Genomic DNA, 21,651 nt, shown 5'->3' on the forward strand with positions numbered 1-21,651 from the left:
TCCTAACCCTTTACAACCACTAATCTGGTCTCCATCATTATAATTTTGTGATTTTGAGAATGTTATATAAGTGAAATCGTATAGTATGTCACCTTTTGAGATTGGCTTTTTTCACACAGCATAATGTCCTTGAGATCTATCTATCCAAGGTGTTGCCTATATTGATAGTGGGTTTTAAAAAAATTGTTGAGTAGCATTCCATAGTATGGGTGCATCACAGTTTGTTTAAACATTTACCACCAGTTGAAGAACATCTGAGCTGTTTCTAGTTTTTGGCTGTTATGAATAAAGCTGCTATCAACATTCATATACAGATTTCTGTATGAACATAAATTATGTCTGGGATAAATGCCCGAAAATGCAGTATAGTTTTTTAAGAAACTACCACACTGTTTTCCAGAGTGGCTATACTATTTTATATTCCCACCAGCTATGTGTGAGTGATCCAATTTCTCTGCATTCTCACCAGCATTTGGTGTTATCACTTTTTTAATTTTAGCTATTTTGATAGAAGTGTAGTGATAGTTCATTGTGGTTTAATTTACATTTCTCTGATGCAATGGTGTTTCAACAGTGCAGTGACTAATGGTGTTGAACATCTTTTCATGTGCTTATTTGCCATTTGTATATATGTCCTCTTTGATGAAATGTTTGTTCATATCTTTTGCCCATTTTCCAAATGGCTTGTTTGTTTTGAGAGTTCTTTATATATTCTAGCTATGAGTCCTTTGTTAAATATGGTTGCAAGTATTTTCTCCCAATCTTTTGATCGTCTTTCATCTTTTTTTTTTTTTTTTTTTTGGCTAGAGTGCTGTGGCATCGGCCTAGCTCACAGCAACCTCAAACTCCTGGGATCAAGCAATCCTTCTGACTCAGCCTCCCGAGTAGCTGGGACTACAGGCATTCACAATGCCTGGGCTAATTTTTTCTATATATTTTTAGTTGTCCAGCTAATTTCTATTTTTAGTAGAGATGGGGTCTCACTCTTGATCAGGCTGGTCTTTTTTGTTGGTGTTGTTGTTGTTGAGACAGAGTGTCACTCTGTTGCCGGGCTAGAGTGCCGTGGTGTCAGCCTAGCTCACAGCAACCTCAAACTCCTGGGCTCAAGCAATCCTACTGCCTCAGCCTCCCAAGTAGCTGGGACTACAGGCATGCACCACCATGCCTGGCTAACTTTTTCTGTATATTTTTAGTTGTCCAGTTAATTTCTATTTTTTAGTAGAGATGGGGTCTCACTCTTGCTCAGGCTGGTGTGGAACTGCCGAGCTCAAACTGTCTGCCCGCCTCTGCCTCCCAGAGTGTTAGGATTACAGGCGTGAGCCACTGCGCCTGGCCATCTTTCATCCTCTTAACAGGTCTTTTGCAGAGCAAAAGTTTTCAATTTTTATGAAGTCCATCTTACCACTTTTTTTTTCTTTTAGAGATCATGCTTTTGGTGTCAAATCTAGGTCCCAAAGATTTTGTCCTATTTTTTTTCTAAAAGGTTTTTTTTTTTTCTCACCTGAGACAGAGTCTCACTCTGTGGCCCAGGCTAGAGTGTTGTGGCATCAGCCTAGCTCACAGCAACCTCAAACTCCTGGGCTCAAGTGATTCTCCTGCTTCAGCCTCCCCAGTAGGTAGAACATGCCCAGCTAATTTTTTCTGTTTTTAGTAGAGATGGTGGCCTTGCTCTTGTGCAGGCTGGTCTGGAACTCCTGACCTCAAAGTGATCCTCCACCTTTAGCCTCCCAGAGTGCTAGGATTACCGGCATGAGCCACCACGTCTGGCCTAAAAGTTTTATAGTGAATATATGATGATATAAAACATGATTGTTAATTTTTTTAGTTACAATAACGGTAGCATGTGTGTTTTTAAAGAGTTCTTTTAGAAATAAAAAGGTCTTTTAGAAAGAGATCTTTGAGACTAGAAAAAGGTCTTATTGAAATATTTATAGATGAAATAATGTTATGTTTAGGGTTTGCGTCAAAATAATATAGTACAGGAGGGGATAAAATAGGTTGGGTATAGAAGAAGCTAGATACATCATGAGTTGATAATTATTGAACCTGGGTGATATGTATGTAGAGCTTCATGGTACTATTCTGTCTACCTTTGTGTAGGTTTGAACTGTTTCATAGTAAAACGCTTTAAAAAAGTTATCTGTTAAACTGCTCATTGGTGTTGACTTGAGATAAAGTGAGTTGTGGAGAAAGATGTCCCCTTTGGCCTCCATGGTTAGCTTGGCCTGCAGATATCCTTCATTGTTCATCTATTACTGTTATTCTTGGTACCTTTCCCCATAGTGGGTGCCTGGAGGTTTGTGGTTTAGTTTGTGAAGCATATTTGAATGATTTTATGTCATCGTATAGGGATTTTTCAGGTTCGAGGAGAGGGAGTGAAGAGTGGCACATGTAGTTGGAAAAAAGCCTATTCAGTATGGTAGTTTTATGTTTGAAAATAAAGAGTTTATTGATAGTTTTATTATAATATCATCTGCAAAAACAAGAGCCTGGTAAAATTTCTTGGCTGGGAATCTGTACCAAAGTAGTGACTCTCAGTGGAAGATCTACTTCACCAAAGGTTTTATGTTATATTTATTAAAAGGCAATTTTATGTTATATTTATCAAAAAGATGGGAAAACACTGTTACAGAAATCAAGACTACCCCCGCAAAGTGCCAGGGTTATGCTACTTTTTACAGAAAATTGAGACTTAAAGGCAAAGCATAGCATCATAGCTGAACTTGAAAGTAAGAAAGAAAAACAGTAAGAAAGATATCACCCTCTCTTACATACACACCCTCACACACGCTTTCCTTTTGTGGACTTATTTGTTCTTGTAGGATATTGATAGTCACCAGTTGGTATAGATATCACCTTGATATAGGAAAAAAACCAACTGCAGATCAAAAATATTTGAAAAAAATAATACAACAATAAAAATAATACAAATAAAAAATAATACAGGGTAACAACTATTTACATAGCATTTACATGGCTATAGGTATTAGTAATCCAGAGATGATTTAAAGTATGTAGTATGTAGGAGGATGTGCATAGGCAATATGCAAATACTGTGCCATTTCAGATAAGGGACTTGAGCATCCATGGACTTTGGTATCCCTGAGGTTCCTATAACCAATCTGTGGATACTGAGAGGTGACTGTATGTAAAATATGATTAAGTCATACATGTACAGATAAGTATTTGTAAATGTTTTAAAACCTACCTTAGTGGAAGATTATGGAGGTTTTGGAAAATGTGAAGCCTGTCTTAATAATAGTTATTCTTATGGAATTCCTAAAAGCCAAGTGGTAGAAAAGTATGATACTTAACACAAAGTACAGTCTTGCACTGCATAACAACATTTTGGTCAACCACAGACTGCATGTACAATGATGGTCCCATAAGATTATAGTGCCGTATTTTTACTGCACCTTTTCTATGTTTAGATATGTTTAGATACACAAATACCATTGTGTTATAAGTGCCTACAATATTCACGTACAGTAATAGGCTGTACAGGTTTGCAACCTAGGAGCAATAGGCCATGCCATATAGCCTAGGTGTGTTGTAGGCTGTACCATCTAGGTTTGTGTAAGTACCCTCTATGATGTTTGCACAACAAAATTGCCTAAGAAAGCATTTCTTAGAATGTATTCCTATTGTTAAGTGATGCATGACTGTAATCACTTAATGTAACCAGCCTAGGACAGATACTATGGAGACATAGAGCAGCTTGGGCAACAAGCCATCTTGCTTGCTAATAGGTTGTATCTGATTGTACTACAGACCAGCAATATTTGTAACTTTTAAAGGTTTTTTCATGAATGTGATGCTTATACTATTGACCAACAACACATATAACTTTTGGCTTTTTCATGAGTGTGACGCCAAATAGCACAAAACCCAATACATATTTGATTTTAGTGATTACAGATGAATAGTTTAATTGTCCATTGGTGATGAAAATTATGTGTGTGAATTTGGTGAGGTCTACTGTAAACATGCATTACTTTAAAGGTGTCTTTCTCTTGAAGCTCGTTTGACATAGTCATTGTTGGTGGCGGAATTGTGGGGCTTGCCTCTGCCAGAGCACTTATCCTGCGACATCCAGCACTTTCGATCAGTGTTCTGGAAAAGGAGAAAGATTTAGGTATGTATGTTATCATTGTTGCCCTTTGGGCTTATTTGGGCAGCTGCTCATTTTGTCAGTTTGGAATCTTGCATGCTTGCTGAATGTTGATGTTAATAGTATCTTAGTTTGGGTTCTCCTGAAAGCAAAGCATAGGACAAGGACTTGGATGTAGGTGATCTATTTGAGAGGTTATCTGAGGAGGCAGGAGTGAGGGGATAGGGAGAATAAGACAGGGAAAGAGGAAAAGCCACATGAGGGTGCATTATCAAGGTTGTTGCTGTGAGCTTGATTTCACTGAGATCCCTGAGGAACAATGTCTTCCAGGATTGTGCTCATTTATCCATCAGCTCCTGTCTCTATTGGTTGAGTATTGCCACTAGTGATGTTGAGCACCCCTGTGCCCCTCCCCCCCAAAATAAAACAAGTTACCAAAGGTCCTGGAGCAGAATGCAAAGAGCCCTAGTGGGCCCCTAAAGTGGTTTGCTGGTACTGAGAGGTGAGTTTGTACGCCAAAGTTGTAGCTGAAATCAGAGATGGGCTGGAGAGATGAAACATGGATACCACGGGTGGCTGCTAGAGGAAGTTACCAGTCATCTGAACAAATTAGGGCAGAATTTTAAATGATGTGGTCTCTAATAGCTTCAATTATAAGTTTATTCTCTCACCTCTTACGTTTTGTATGAGTCATGTACTTTCTTTTACCCTGTTTCTCTTGTTCTATAGCTATTCACCAGACTGGACATAACAGTGGTGTCATACATAGTGGAATTTATTATAAACCTGAATCTCTGAAAGCTAAATTATGTGTACAAGGTGCAGCCCTCATCTATGAGTACTGTAACCAAAAGGGAATTTCCTACAAGCAATGTGGGAAGGTATGGCCTTTTACTAGGTTCTTAACTTATTTATAACTAGCATTTTCTTAGTGATGTTCAATATTGAAATTGTAAAAATACTTGCTGTCATCTTCCTTTTTATCTATGTAATCTGTGAAATCTAATGTTAGGGAATAACTAAAAAAAATGATGTTGTGACTTATTCCATGTAATTTTCTAAATAACAGTTTTATTGACAAATAATTTATATACCATACCATTCACCCTTTTTTGAAAGTTTTTTGTAAGGACAGGGTCTTGGTATGTTGCCCAGGATGGTGTCAAACTCCTAGCCTGAAGTAGTCCTCTCACCTCCCAAAGTGCTGGGATTATAGGCATGAACCACTGTGCCTGGCCATGTTCACCCTTTTAAAGTACACAATTCAGTTTTTAGTATATTTACAAAGTCTAATTTTAGACTATTATGATCACTTCCCCCCCACAAAAAAAACCTCACACCGATTAGTAGTCACTCCCCATTCCCACCTCCCCCCAGGCCCTAATAACCACTAATATACTTTCTGCCTCTATGGATTTGCCTATTCTGGACTTTTCATATAAATAGAATCATGTATTTTATGGTCACTAGTTTCTTTCACTTAGCACAATGTTTTCAGAGTTCATCTATGTTGTAGCATGAGTCAGTATTTCATTCTTTTTATGGCTGAACAATTTTCCATTGTATGGATATACCACATTTGGTTTATCTGTTCATCAGCTGATAGGCATTTGAATTGTTTCCACTTTTTGGCTATTACTAATAATGCTGCTATGGACATTTGTATACAAGTTTTTGTGTGAACATATGTTTTCATCTCTCTTGGGTGTATACCTGGGTGTGGGTTGTACGGTAACTCCATGTTTAATGTTTTGAGGAACTACCAAACTGTTTTCCAGAGTTCTGCACTATTTAATAATAGTAATTATGAGGATTCTGATTTCTGCATAGCCTTGCTAATACCTATTATTGTCTTTTTTATTTTAGCTGTCTTAGTGTATCCATATGAAGTGATACCTCGTTGCAGTTTTGATTTACATTTCCCTAGTGATTAAAAATCTAGCTAACCAGCATGCATTACCTCATGTACTTAACTTTATTTTAATGATAAGAACACTTAAAATTTACTCTCTTAGCAATCTTCAAGAATACAATACATTGTTATTAACTATAGTCACCATTTTGTGCAATAGATTCCTGAACTTATCCTTCCTATTTAACTGAAATTTTGTATCCTTTGACTGTCTCCTCACTGCTACCCCTACCCCCAGCTCCTGGTAACCACTGTTGTATTCTACTTCTATGTGTTCAACTGTTTTAGATTCCACACGTAAATGAGATCGTGTGGTATTTATCTTTCTGTACCTGGCTTATTTCCTTTAATATAATGTACTCCAGGTTCATCCATGTTGTTGCAAATGACAGGATTTTCTTCTTTTTAAAGGCTTAATAGTATTCTATTGTGTATATTTGCCGTATTTTCTTTATCCATTCATCCATTGGTGGACACTTGGCTATTGTAAATAATGCTGCAGTAAACATGGGATTCACATATCTCCTTAACATACTGATTATATTTTCTTTGGATATATACCCAGTAGTGGGATTGCTGGATCTATGTTGAGCATCTTTTCATGTGTTTATTGGCTGGCCATTCATGTAGTTTCTTTGGGAAACTGGCTATTCAAATCTTTTACCGATTTTAATATTGGGTTATTTGTCTTATTGTTAAGTTGTGTGTGTTCTTTATATATTCTGGATACCGTATAACAGGTATGTGATTTAAAATATTTTATGCCATTCTGTAGGTTTTCTTTTTTACTTTCTTGATGGAGTCCTTTGAAGCACTAAAGTTTTTAATTTTGATGAAATCCAATGTATCTTTTGTCTTTTGTTGCTTGTGCTTTTAGTATCATATCTAAGAAACCATTGCCTGACACTGGATTGCAAGAATTTTCTCCTATGTTTTCTTCTAAAAGTTTTATAGCCTTACTTCTTATAATACATTTAGATCTATGATCACTTTTTAATTAATTTTGATGTATATTGTAAGGAAGGGGTCCATCTTCATTCTTTTGCATGTGGATATCTAGTTGTCTCAGCATCATTTGTTGGAAAGACTATTCTTTCTACATTAATTGTTTTGGAACTCTTATAAAAAATCAGGTAAGCATAAATATTTATGAATTCTCAATTCTGTTCCATTGATGTATATGTCTATCCTTATGCCAATACAGAAAGTGTGAGTCCTCTAATTTTGTTTTTCTCTTAGCTTTTTTTCCCCCCTAATCCCATGACAGATTAAACTTTGTTCTTCTTTCTCAAGATTTTTTTGATTATTCTGGGACCCTACCATTTCCAAATGAATTTTGGGGGCAACTCGCTAATTTCTCCAAAAAGGCAGCTGGAGTTTTTAATAGCAATTATGTTGAATCTATAGATCAATTTGGGGACTGTTGATATCTTAACAATATTAAATTTTGCAGTCCAGGAAGATAGGATTTATTTTCATTTATTTAGATTTTCTTTCATTTCTTTCAACAATGTTTTGTAGCTTTCAGTTACTTTTTTTTTGTTTGTTTTTAGAGATGAGGTCTTCTCTATTTAGCCCAGGCTAGTCTCGAACTCCTGGCCTCAAGTGATGCTCCCATCTCAGCCTCCCTAGTAGCTGGAATGACAGGCATGAGCCACCATGCCTGGTTAGTCTTGTACTTCTTTTGTTAGATTTATTTCTCAGTATTTTATTTTTTGTGATGCTTTTATGAGAGGAATTGTTTTCTTAATTTTGTTTTTAATTATTCATTGCTAATGTATAGAATATGATTGATTTTTGTATACTGACTTTTTTATCCTGCAACCTTGCTGAACTCATCTATTAGTTCTATGTGTGTGAATTCCTTAGGCTTTTCTATATGCAGGATCATGTCATCTGCAAATAAATTAGTTTTACTTCTTTTCCAATTTGGATGCCTTTTATTTATTCATTTTGCTTGCCTAATTTCTGTAGGTGGAACTTCCAATACAGTGTTGAATAGAAGTAGTAAAAGTGGACATTCTTATGTTGTTCTTGATCTAATGGAGAAAGCATTCAATCTTTTACCCTTAAGTATGATATTAGATGTGGGTTTTTTGTAGATTCCCTTTATCAGGTTGAGAAAGTTCCTTTTTTTTTTTTTTTTTTTGAGACAGAGTCTCACTTTGTTGCCCGGGCTAGAGTGAGTGCCGTGGCGTCAGCCTAGCTCACAGCAACCTCAGACTCCTGGGCTTAAGCGATCCTACTGCCTCAGCCTCCCGAGTAGCTGGGACTACAGGCATGAGCCACCATGCCCGGCTAATTTTTTTGTATATATATTTTTAGTTGGCCAGATAATTTCTTTCTATTTTTAGTAGAGACGGGGTCTCACTCTTGCTCAGGCTGGTCTCGAACTCCTGACCTTGAGCGATCCACCCGCCTCGGCCTCCCAGAGCTAGGATTACAGGCGTGAGCCACCGCGCCCGGCCGAGAAAGTTCCTTTCTATTACTAGTTTGTAGAGTGTTTTTATTATGAAAGTGTTGGATTTTCTCAGATACTTTTTCTGCCTCTATTGAGGTATCATGTGGTTTTTGTCCTTTATTCTATTACTATAGTCTATTATATTAATTGACTTCGATGTTAAATTGATCTTGCATTCCTAGGATAAATCCCACTTGGTCATGGTACATAATCTTTTTTTATGTTGCCGCATTCAGTTTATTAGTATTTTGTTCAGGGTTTTTGCATCAATATTTATAAGGGATATTGATCTGTAATTTCTTGTGATGTCTGGTTTTGGTATCAAGCTAATATTGGTCTCACAGAATTAGTTTGGAAGTGTTTCTTTGTCTTGTTTTTTTGGAAAAGTTTATGAAGAATTGGTATTAATTTTTTAAAAAAACATTTGGTAGCATTCATGAGTAAAACCCTTGGGCCTGAGCTTTTCTTTGTGGAGTTTTCAATCTCTTTACATGTCATAGATCTATTCACATTTTCTCTTTCTTCTTGAATCAGTTTCAGAAGTTTGTATCTTTCTAAGAATTTATCTATCTCATCCAGATTTTCTAATTTGTTGGCACATAGTTGTTCATAGTATTTCTTTATAGGCCTTTTTACTTCTATAAAGTTGGTAGTGATGTCCTTCTTTGCATATATATATATATAGTTTTTTCTTTAGAGACAGAGTCTCTCTCTATTGCCAAGGCTGGAGTGCAGTGGCATTATTATAGCTTACTGCAGCCTCAGACTTCTGGGCTCAAGCAATCCTCCTGCCTCAGCCTCCTAAGTAGCTAAGACTAGAGATGTCTGTCACTGCACATGGCTAACCTTCTTCATGTTATTTTTAAGAATAAAAGCTCATGGTCACCATCGAAGATGCTATGAGAAAAATTTTTTGGTAGTATAGTAAAATGGTCCTGACATAATGTTAAGTAGAAGAAGCAAAATATAAAACTATATTTATAGATTTTATTTTTGAATTGTAAGAGTTATTGATATATTCTGGATACTAGACCTTTACCAGCTGTATGATTTACAAATATTTTTCCCATTCTGTGGGTTGTCTTTTTATTTTCTTGAATGTGTCCTTTGATTTCATTTGTTTTTAAGATTAATTATTTATTAATTTAAATAGCCTTTGCACCTTGATTAAAAGTATTACCTCATGAAATTCTGTTGACTCCTTGGTCTAAAATAATGATTTGTGAATTCTAATGCACCTGTTTTCCTTTGCTGGTGACTATTAAGTAAGGAAGAAACTCTGCTTCAAACAGATACTTTGCCCAGAAATAACAGAAAAAGAATCATGAGTGAAGTTGATGAATTTAGTGGTTTCTTTCTCTCTGCAATAGAATGCATTAGTAAATAGTCTGAAATTTATTCCAGGAAATAAAAGGGATAGTTTTGTCAGTAATATTCCATTACACTGAATACCAGGTGTCATTTTGATGTACTGATACTTCATATTTTCTCATAGAAATAAGGCCATTCTCTTTTGGAAAAAAGAAATGTAAAGACTGAGCAACCTGTGCTTCTCTTCCCTCTGGAATTGAAGGAGTGTTAGTGATAAGAGTTGTATTTGGCCAAGGTACATGCAGAGACTGTAATAACAAGTAGCAATTGAGGCTATGTTTCACCTTCAGGGAAAATTTGTTTTAATGCCATTTTCTAAAGACGACTTTTCTTGGTGGAGGAAGAAAATAAAGTTATGAAGAAAGGGAGAAGTAGATGATACATGAAGAAAAAAATCTGTTTCTAAATCAACCCTGTTTGAGTTATACGATAATTTATGCTTTTCCATTGACTTATCTTTCATAGCTGATGATATGTGTAACTATCCATGTGCTTTATCATTTTTATTTTCTGAAGCTTATAGTAGCTGTTGATCAAGAAGAAATTCCCAGACTTCAGGCCTTATATGAGAGAGGCCTACAGAATGGTGTCCAGGGCCTGAAGCTGATCCAGCAGGAAGATATAAAAAAGAAAGAGCCATATTGTCGGGTAAGTGATTCACCAGTTTCATGCACATGTTCAAAGGGATGTTTTCATTTAGGGCTCAGTCCTATGGCGTGGAGGCTGAGGGTGGATTCATAGGAGGCAGGAATCATATATAATCGGTTAGATGATCCTGCCACAGTAGTGAAGTGACAGACACAGGGGGCACTGCTGAAAACTCTGAACACCTGATTTCTTCTTTCCCTGTGAGAAAATACCAGGTCTGACCAACATAAATAAAGGCAAGAGAAGGTCTGAGACCATATGGCATGTTTAGAAAACACTGAGCAGTGAGGGGTGGTTGGGAACATGTGGTGTGTAGTGAGAGATGAGACTGGAAAGGCAAGGTTAGGCATTCATGCTAATAATTTTGAAGTTTAGCCAATAGGCTATGGAGAGCCACTGAAAATTGTCGAGGAGGGTAGCTGCAGTGTCTGATCTATATTTTAGGAAGATAAGCCTGGCATGAGTATGAAGGGTGGGTTGTAGAGTATCTTGCTTAAAACATGCTATAGGGAAAAAACAGATCTTTATTCATGAAAGAGACATGAATAGTAATATAATAGTTATTCTGCATATTATTCCTCTTGGTGGAGGACGAAAATAAAGTCATGAAGAAAGGAAGAAGTAGGTACATGAAATAACTTTTACTGATAGCCTTTTCAGAGACTGTCAGCCCAACCCCCCAGTTCCACTGACTGTTCCAGTGAATGGCTGTATCTCCTGTTTGCTCTCCTCCACTGGTTTATTGACAATATACAATAGCTAGACTGTCTTAGAGAGTATGACTTTGAACTCACTACCAGGCAATGCCTATCAAAATCTTGGTTTAGAGAAGCACTATGGGAAATAGCCTGAAAGATATGTAGACCAGTTGTTCCTCTACATCTCTCCAAATATTCACAGTGGCACAACTACACTACAGTGTTTTGTCTTCCCCATTCTACTCCTTGACTCCAATTACTCTCTTTGAATTGTGCTTTGGTTTTATGACATCAGCCTATGGAGAAGGTCATTGTATCAATCACTGTGGCCTCTACTTGCAAGGATGTGGTTGAGAACATATGTTGTGTCACTGTGTTACACAACATCTTGTTCTGAGAACCCTCAGGAGAAATTTCTCTCAGATCTTAGTTCTGAGAATAATTTTGTTCTTCCTAAGCACAATTAGCTTGTTTTTATCTAATGGACACTGAATCATTTAACAGATTGCCGTTAAATGTTTGCCTTGGCTGCAAGGAAACTCAAGGACACATTTGTACCCCACTCTTGCCAGATATCTTAAACATAAATTTTTATTTTTGTATACTAACTTCCTTCTTTATCTATCTTTCCACACTTATTTTCTATCTTTCCTGATTTCTTGGAACCATAATGTACAGCAGAAATCATAGATACATAACCTAATAAATTTTTACAAAGTGACCAGCACCCAGGTCAACAAACAGAACATTACTAGCCTCCCAGTACTTCCTTCATGCCCTCTATTAGTACCTTTTCCTGAAGGTTAACCACTATCCTGACTTCTTACGTTATGGGTTATTGAATTTTCTATAAGTGGAATCAGGTGGTATGTACTCTTTTGCATATGGGCTTCTACAGTACTGTTATGTTCAGTATTGTTTATGAAATTGATTTAAATTGTTGCCTATAGTTGTAGTTTGTTTTTTGTTGTGTATGATATTCCCTTATATGAATATAGCATGATTTATTCTACTGTTGATGGGCATTTGGATAGTTTCCAATTTGGGACTATTCCAAACAGTGCTGCTATGAACATTTTAGCACATATATTTTGATGAACACATGTACACATTTCTACTGAGTGTATACTTAGGAGGGAAGTTGCTAGGTTGCAATTTATACAAATGTTTAGCTTTGGCAGTTATCGCCAAAGAGTTTTCCAAAGTGTTGCAATTTATACTCTCATTAGCGGTGTATGAGAGTTCCAGTTGCTCTATATCCTCACCAACACTTGATATTATTTGTTGTTTTCATTTTATATGTTTATTGGCCATTTATATATTTTCTTTTTCCCATTTTACTACTGGGTTCACTGTCTTATAATTATCAATTCTTATTAATTTTAAAAGTTTATTATAATCTGTGTCTTTTATATATGAGTCTTTTGTGTTTATATATGCATACATATATACATTATATATATATATCATAAGTATCTTCTATCACTCTAATGTTCCTAATATTTCACTTTCTTAATATCATCTTTAGATGAACGGAGGTTCTTAATGTAATCAATTTATCAGTTTATGCATTGTGCTTAGTGCTTTCTGTGTTGAGAAGTCTTTGCCTATCCCAAAGTCTAGAAGACATTCTATGTGTTTTCCTAAAAGTTTTATTGTTTTACCTTTCACAGTTAGCTCTGCAATTCATTTGGAATTGATTTTTGTTTATGGTATGAGGTAGGGGTCAAGGTACATTTTTTTCTCCCATATGGATATCCAACTGACCCAGCACCACTTATCAAAAGAACCATTATTTTCCCATTGGGCTGCAGTATTACCTTTGTGATATCAGGTGACTATATATGGGTGTGTCTAGAGTGTGGACTCTGTTCTGTTTCTTTGTCTCTTTTTATGCTACTACCATAACGTCTTAATTGCAGTAGCTTTTTAGTAGGTCTAGACATCTGGTAGAGTAAATCCTCCAGTTTTGTTCTTCAACATTGTCCTGGCTATTCTTGGATCTTTGTATTTCCATATAAATTTTAGAATTAATTTGCTAAACTTCACAAGATAACCTGTTGTGATTTTGACTGAGATTGCACTGGATCTGAAGGTCTGTTTGGAGACAATTTATATCTTTATAATATTAAGTCTTCCAATCTATAAACATGATATATCCTTTCTTTTATCTGGATTTTCTTTAATTTATTACATAAGGTATGATAATTTTCAATTTAGAGGTCTTGCATGTCTCTTAGATTTATTTCTAGGTATTTGATGTTTTCTGATACTCTCGTAGATAGTATTGTTATCTAAAGTTCATTTTCTATTTGTTTGTTGCAGGTATATGGAAATATAATTGACTTTTGACCTTGTGTCCAGCTTTCTAGTTAAACTCACTTACTGATTCTGATAGTTCGTTTATATTAATAAATTTCTTTTGGATTTTCTATATGCATAGTCATGTTGTCTGCAAATAATAATTATTTTATTTCTTCCTTTCTAATTCGTATATTTGGCTGACTCGATGTTTGATGTTAGTTTATATGGTTTTGTATGTGTTTTTGTTTGTTTTTAAGACTACTCAAGTGTAGTAGTGAAAAGGGGGGAAAGAGTAGAACAAGGAGTTTGATCTATAAATGACTATGAACAGTCAATTGAGATAACTAGCCTGTTTGTTTATTTTTATAAGCTGTTAATACTTCAAATCCTTTCTGCAAAAGGATAAGATAGCAATATATTTTTTTTCTTTAAGTTATCTCTAGTTGTAAAGTTCAAATTGGGTCAAAATATGTAAGATTTTCTTAATTTGTGTAAAGCTCCTAAGAGGCTGGTAGTACTTAGGAATTTAAATAGGGTTGAATAAGTTTTTCATTCAAAGAAGGTCTTACTTAGTATCTTTAGCTCCAGCAAACCACCTATTCCTTCCCTGAGACTCAGTCAGGATAATCAGTGTTTTGCTTGTGTGATACACTGGCTCCTCTTACTCCCATTTCCTCTCCCCACATATTTCTTATGTCCCTGAGATGGTGAATTAATGACTAATTTTTTTTAAAAAAGGACACATTTCGTTGACTTTCTCATTTTGGCTGCTTTCTTCTGTCGGCTGCCTACTTCTTTCAAGCTCTGAGCAAATACTAAATGGTCTAAGTCAAGGAGCAAACTATAGACTGTGGACCAAATCCAGCCTGCCACCTGTTTTTATATAGCCTGTGAACTATAAGAATGGTTTTTACATTGTTAAATGGCTAAAAAAAATTAAAAGAAGAATAATAATTTGTGGCAGATGAAAATTTTATGAAATTGAAATTTTAGTGTCCATAAATAAAGTTTTATTGGAATGCAGCCACATATGTTCATTTATGTATTATCTGTGGCTGCTTTTGTGCCAGACAGCCTAGTCAAGTAGTTGCAACAGAGATCATAAGCCCACATAGTCAAAAATATTTATTGTCTGGCCTTTATAGAAAAGTTTACCTACCCGATCTAAATAGTAGGAAACCACTGAAGGATTTGAGCAGAACAGTGATGTATGAAATATCCTAATTTAGGAAAGTTAATCAAGTTCTGGTTCATAGGATGGAACTGGACTAGGGGAGAGGAGAGCCAAAGCCATTTATAGTTATTTTTGGATTATCTGATTTCTAACTGATATCTCTTGTACATCATAGGTCAGTAATTCTCAGACTTCAGGGAGTTTTGCCATATTATCCTTTATTTTATCTTACTATATCCTCTCTATTTTTTTATTAACTTGGATCTAACATAAGATGAGCAATATCATGCAGCTGCTGAGAAGTCATGCAGACATAAATTCAACTCTCACATCTGCTTTAATGGCTGTAGACTTGATGGGTTATAATTTTTCTAAGCCTTTAACTTCTCTTTTGTAAAATGGAGGTTCTGAGAATTTAATGAAATAATATGTGTAAGGTATTCAGCATATGTTAATCTCTCAAGAAATGGTAGATGTTATTATATGTTTATTTAAACAATTCTAGTAAATTAAATTGGTTTTGTTTGAAACATTTGGACTTTTTCAAAGATATCTGTTAAGATAATCAAAGAAATTTACTTATGTGTGTTCTTTCTCTCAGGTTTATATTTGCCCCTTTCCTGATGCTTTACTTCTTTTCTTTTCTTTTCTTTTCTTTTCTTTTCTTTTCTTTTCTTTTCTTTTCTTTTCTTTTCTTTTCTTTTCTTTTCTTTTCTTTTCTTTTTGAGGCAGGATTTTGCTTTGTCACGCAGGCTAGAGTGCAGTGGTGTCATCATAGCTCACTGCAGCCTCAAACTCCTGGGCTCAAGTGACCCTCCTGCCTCATTCTGAGCAGCTGGGACTAAGGCGCACATACTACCAACCCCAGCTAATTTTTTCTGTTTTTAGTAGAGATGGGGTCTTGCTCTTGCTCAGGCTGGTCTTGAACTCCTGACCTCAAACCATCCTTCTGCCTCAGCCTCCCAGAATGCTAGGATTACAGGCATGAGCCACACTGCCTGGTCTAACAATGGAGAGAGATCCTAGCATATTGTAAATCCAGGATTGTGAATAACTCATATAAGAGTTTACTATTTAGACTGATGTCATGCTTCAAGGAAAAAAAATACTAATATTAAAATTAAGAGATTAGGGGATTATATGTATGTTGGGGCAGGGAGTATACAGGAAATCTCTATACCTTGTGCTCAATTTTGCTGTGAACTTAAAACTGCTCTAAAAAATAGTCTATTAAAAATGAGATTAAACTCACTTCCTATTCCTTATCTATACAATGCTTTACAAAACTATTGAATGTGTTAAAAGACAAAATTATAACAAATTTAGATGAAAGATCTAATTGGCTTTTTATTAGTGATTCATGAGCCAAGGGAGCATCTCATCCCAAGATTTAGAAAAGGCACTCCCTATTGGGAGTGAGCTGAGCAGAAGAGTTTGGCTTTGCAGAAAAGAACTGAAGAAAGCAGAACCAGGGAACAAAAAGAGGATGATTGGTTGTTTCAAAGTTAATTTCCTTATAGGGTTAAAACAGAGAGGACTTCCTTATCATGCTGGCTAAAACTGACCTATTTGGGGATTTGGCTATCTCTCTTTCCTGATTTCTTGGAATGTCAGATAAGCAGCTTGGTTTTGGTCTGGTGATAGGGAATTTTTAGCCTGAGTGACTCCATTTTGGTTTGGTCTGTTGGGCCTAGTGCAGGAGCTCAGTCCAAAACAGTGTCCTCCTATAAACTTTATTTGACATGTGCTTCCTGAAAGTATACTAAACCAATTGCTGTTTCATAGCTTTATGTGATTTTGATGGAATATGGCTGTGAGACTAAGATGTCAGAATCTCACTGACATATAGTTTTACAAAATTAGAAGACAGGATTTTGAATTTTCATGGCACAAAACATGATAAATGTTTGAGGTGATGGATATGCTAGTTGCCCTGATTTAGTTTTTTTTTTTTTTTTTTGAGACAGAGTCTGGCTCTGTAGCCCGGGCTAGAGTGCCGTGGCGTCAGCCTAGCTCACAGCAACCTCAAACTCCTGGGTTAAAGCAATCCTCCTGCCTCAGCCTCCCGAGTAGCTGGGACTACAGGCATGTGCCACCATGCCCGGATAATTTTTTATATATATATATATATATATATTTTTTTTTTAGTTGTCCATATAATTTCTTTCTATTTTTAGTGGAGACGGGATTTCACTCTTACTCACGCTGGTCTTGAACTCCTGACCTTGAGCGATCCTCCCGCCTCGCCTCCCAGAATGCTAGGATTACAGGCGTGAGCCACCGGGCCTGGCCTACCCTGATTTGATCATTACACATTGTATATATGCATTAAAAAATCACTCTGTATTCCATAAATACATACAGTTATTACATGTCAACTAAAAATAAAAGGTTCATACGTTCTAAAGATTTAAAAAATAATAATAAAAAGGAAAATTTTTTTCAAATTTGAATTTATAAAAAGAATCTCACTGACATGTTTTTAGCAAATATGACCTTTGAGAATGAAATATTTGATAATTTCTTTCAAAAAGGCATGCCACCTTTTTTTTTTTTTTTTTTTTTTCTTGAGACAGAGTCTCACTCTGTTGCCCGGGCTAGAGTGCCATGGTGTCAGCCTAGCTCACAGCAACCTCAAACTCCTGGGTTCAGGTGATCCTTCTGCCTCAGCCTCCCAAGTAGCTGGGACTACAGGCATGCACCACCATGCCGGGCTAATTTTTTGTATATATTTTAGTTGTTTGGCTAATTTCTTTCTATTTTTAGTAGAGACGGGGTCTCGCTCTTGCTCAGGCTGGTCTCGAACTCCTGAGCTCAAACGAACCACCCGCCTCAGCCTCCCACAGTGCTAGGATTACCTGCATGAGCCACCTCGCCCAGCCGGCATGCCAACTTTTAACATGTTGCTATTTTTATTTGCTAATAAAAAGCTCTTTCAAACTTTAAGATTGGTATTAAGAAGAAACAAAAAAAATTATACCTGAGCTGCTGACCCCTCTGTAGATTTGGTCATGAGGTAAAAATGATTTGATTGTAGAGTTTGAAAAACAGAATTCTGGTTTCCCGGTGGTACTGAAATTTGGGGAATTTGGGAGATTTCATCTGATTGTTATCTGTTGTGTATCCTTGTGAAGGATTTAAAGACAGAAAAAATAGCAACAGGAACCCATGATTCTTTATATCACACTTTATTGAAAAAGCAAAACAAAATTTTTTACATGTTACAAAGTTTAAGGATGAGTGTGGATACTGTTCTCTGCACCTTGGAATGAGGTAGATATGTGTGCATAGGTAATAAAATTATATATGTGTATTTTTGTGTCTTATAAACAGAGAAACTGGTTGCTACTTTTCTGGGGTCACAGAGCTCCTGAAGAGTTCCCCAGCCCAAGATCTGACTTGGAACTGGTATTTTTTTCTATTTGGTTAAACCAAAATTTTCTTGTTTGTCATGTGCCAAACACTATGATAGGCACTGCTGATGTGAAGATGAATAAGACATGGCTGTCGGCCAGGCGCAGTGGCTCACGCCTGTAATCCTAGCACTCTGGGAGGCCGAGGAGGGAGGATCGCTCAAGGTCAGGAGTTCGAGACCAGCCTGAGCAAGAGCGAGACCCCCATCTCTACTAAAAATATAAAGAAATTAACCGGACAACTAAAAATATATAGAAAAAATTAGCTGGGCATGGTGGTGCGTGCCTGTAGTCCCAGCTACTCGGGAGGCTGAGGCAGGAGGATTGCTTGAGCTCAGGAGTTTGAGGTTGCTGTGAGCTAGGCTGATGCCACGGCACTCTAGCCCGGGCAACAGAGTGAGACTCTGTCTCAAAACAAACAAACAAACAAACAAAAAAAAAAACATGGCTGTCATCTTGAAAGGAGTTATATATAGTGTAGAAGAAAATATCATTTTAATATAGTGATAAGTATTCTGATAGAGCTGGTAGGTTCTCTGTCTTGTACCAGTGTAAGGGCATGCTTTTAGCTTAGTCCAAGGGTTTAAGAAAACCTTCTCAGAGATGACCTCCCACCTTGAAAGATGAATGAGTTGAATAACTTACAAAAGGTGCGTATCGGCCGGGCGCGGTGGCTCACGCCTGTAATCCTAGCACTCTGGGAGGCGAGGCGGGAGGATCGCTTAAGCCCAGGAGTTTGAGGTTGCTGTGAGCTAGGCTGACGCCACGGCACTCACTCTAGCCCGGGCAACAAAAGTGAGACTCTGTCTCAAAAAAAAAAAAAAAAAAGGTGCGTATCCTACTTCTCTTTGAGGCCTCCATAGAAATGATATGCTTTATGTAATGCCAAAATGTAATCATTAGTGTTTACATGTATTTAGGGGTGACAATATGTAGTGGAAAATATAGTCTGATTATTTAATAAAAGTTGCTTGAGTAAATTCCTCCCTTATCCCCCAACTTCACCACCACTGCCAGAAATAGTGGGGAAAATTTCCATGGTACGAGATCTCTTCTGTTTCTGCCAGGCCCTCTGGAAATAAGTTGTTTATCAGGGCAACTCTAAAGGGCTTTTTGGAGCAGGTCCCTTTAAGAAGAAAACTAAGCATCACCAGGCAGAGGCTCTTGGAAAATTTTAAACTGCCTCTGTAAACTTTGACTTTGGAGAGTAACTCTGGTAGCTCCCTCTCCAGCTGCTGATCTTTCTGCCTTGCCTTTAACACAATTGGCCAACCACATGTTCATCTGTTCCTCTGTCTCCTGACTGAGTTCTACTCCCAGCTTTTCCTGTCCTGCTTGCCTGGTTCTTTTCTAGCCACCTGACCTGCCATGGCTTCAGATTTCAAGCTCTCTGACCTGCTGGCCTGGACAGTGTATAACCAGCCTCCTGGTTAACAGACACAGCCAGTCTGTCTACCAGTGCCATCCTGACTGGGCCGCCTCTGCCCTGGCGCTGCAGCTAGTCCTGGGCCAGGGCATTGGATTGCTGGGCAGTGGTGACTCTCTCCACCTTTCCCCAGTACACACATACATGTGGGCCACACCAGCATCTCATGGGGAGGGGCAAAGCCAAGACTAGAAAGAGAAAGAAAACGGAAACCCTTTAGAGAAGGTCCGGAGTGGGAGAAATAGTGTATGTTTAAAGGCAGCCCTGAAAATTTCATTCCTTTGCTTAAATATTTGAGTGCCTTGTATGTGTCATGCATTGTGCTGCGTAATAGTAAAATATGAATAAGGAAGATATTTGGTATACCAAAAAACTATTGATCCAGAACGAAGCACTTTTACAGCACATTTTTACCCTCTTGTTATCTATCATACTTGTCACATAGTTTTATGCTAGGTAAGGAAAATTTTGTGGACTAAACTCTTGGTATTATCCTAAATTAGCTGTCAAAGTTATTGTGCCCAGAATACTATTTATAGGTTGAAGCTGAGTTATAGTTATTAACCTGTAAATTTAGGGATTGTTGGGCAGTGACTAGGTCTAATGTAAAGTCTTATGTGCATCAATTGTATCAAAATGGAATAATTTCCTATACTTGGTAAATACTCTCATATTCTGGAAACAAGACTGACAGGAAAACATTGAAGGGTTCCAAATGTTGCTTTCAGTTTGTGAAAAGAGATCGTTGGATATTTTGTGAGTCTTTACCCTTAACATGATCTGGCCCTTTGAAAGCATTGGCCAGGGTTGGATGGCAAAGTCAAAAGCTTTTAAGGGCCAAGGAGGTAAATGTGTTGGGGTGAGGGTGGGATGGTGAATACAAGAGTGAGATATTTAAAATGATATTATATCAGATAATATTTTAAAACTACAACAACACTGCTGTGCTGGCCAAACAATAGGACGGCAGGATTTACTAGTTGCATTCAGCTTCTGGATATTAGTTATCCTAGAAACCAGGCTACCCTCTTAGGGGAAGTTGATTGGGAGAACTGATATACTCATATATACAATAAGGAAACAGAAAGTGGTGCTATTGACAAGGATCACCAAAATGTAGTCCATATTTAGTGTGTGAAATTCTACTCTTATCCTTTTCTTCAGAATTAGAAAAGGCCAATGGCATTTTCAACATTCATTCCAAAAAATAAAATAAGCTTAGGTTATGGTTCATTCATCTACAGAGTTTGGACTTGTCTTGAAGGACAAAAATAGAAACAAACAAATAAACAAACAAAAACAAACTAGGCTGTTAATTTCTTGTATTATCTGAAGAAAAAGTTTGAGTTAACCACATTGAAATCTCCATTCCATATTTGTAGTCTTGAATATAAGGTATAAGGTCTGCAGCAAATCAAAACAATGCTCTGCAAACATTGTGAATAGCTAGAACAACTCTGAGTTCTCACTGAATGTGCGTGACATGTGATATACTACTGGGAAAATCTCAGTAGAGCATATTTAAAACATACTTGTTTGATATAGAATCTGACTCAGAGTCAGATATGAATGAGATATGTTGAGGGATAAATAAATGGAGTAGCAGCTAGGAGAACCTGGCAAACTAACTCCTCTAAGGGAGAAAATTGTTTCCTGATTATAGAGATTTTCTTATTTATCTGTTTTTTAATGTTTTTTATCTGTTAGACACATTATATATGTATGTTGTATATTTTTTCATAATTCTGTCCCAGGGTCTAATGGCTATTGATTGTCCATACACTGGCATTGTGGACTATCGGCAGGTGGCTTTGTCATTTGCCCAGGATTTCCAAGAAGCAGGTGGCTCTGTCTTGACCAGTTTTGAAGTAAAAGATATTGAAATGGCTAAAGAAAGCCCTTCTAGCAGTAAAGATGGTAAGCCATCGTTGTTTTCTCTATTGAATACAGTCAGCCCTCTCTGTATCTATTGGTTCCACATCTGTGGATGCAACCATCCCAGCATTGAAAATATTCAGAAAAAATCACAATAAAAATAATAGTACAACAATAAATAATACAAATTTAAGAAATACAGTATAACAGCTGTTTACATAGCATTTACATTATAAGTAATCTAGAGATGATTTAAAG

The 21,651-nt window shown here is 36.8% G+C and overlaps 1 protein-coding gene across 2 annotated transcripts in view; it reads left to right on the forward strand.

Moving 5' to 3' along the window:
* Positions 1 to 21,651, forward strand: part of L2HGDH (L-2-hydroxyglutarate dehydrogenase) — a 44,845-nt gene that overhangs the window by 2,174 nt on the left and 21,020 nt on the right. Inside the window, exons 2-5 of one of the 2 annotated variants that reach the window (XM_045567540.1) lie at positions 4,020 to 4,135; positions 4,841 to 4,992; positions 10,372 to 10,503; positions 21,273 to 21,435. In XM_045567540.1, the coding sequence (XP_045423496.1) occupies positions 4,020 to 4,135; positions 4,841 to 4,992; positions 10,372 to 10,503; positions 21,273 to 21,435 (563 nt within the window). The remainder of the gene's footprint in view (positions 1 to 4,019; positions 4,136 to 4,840; positions 4,993 to 10,371; positions 10,504 to 21,272; positions 21,436 to 21,651) is intronic. The other variant, XM_045567549.1, reaches the window with a different exon arrangement.

Source organism: Lemur catta, chromosome 1 (assembly GCF_020740605.2).
Source record: "Lemur catta isolate mLemCat1 chromosome 1, mLemCat1.pri, whole genome shotgun sequence".
NCBI lineage: Eukaryota > Metazoa > Chordata > Mammalia > Primates > Lemuridae > Lemur > Lemur catta.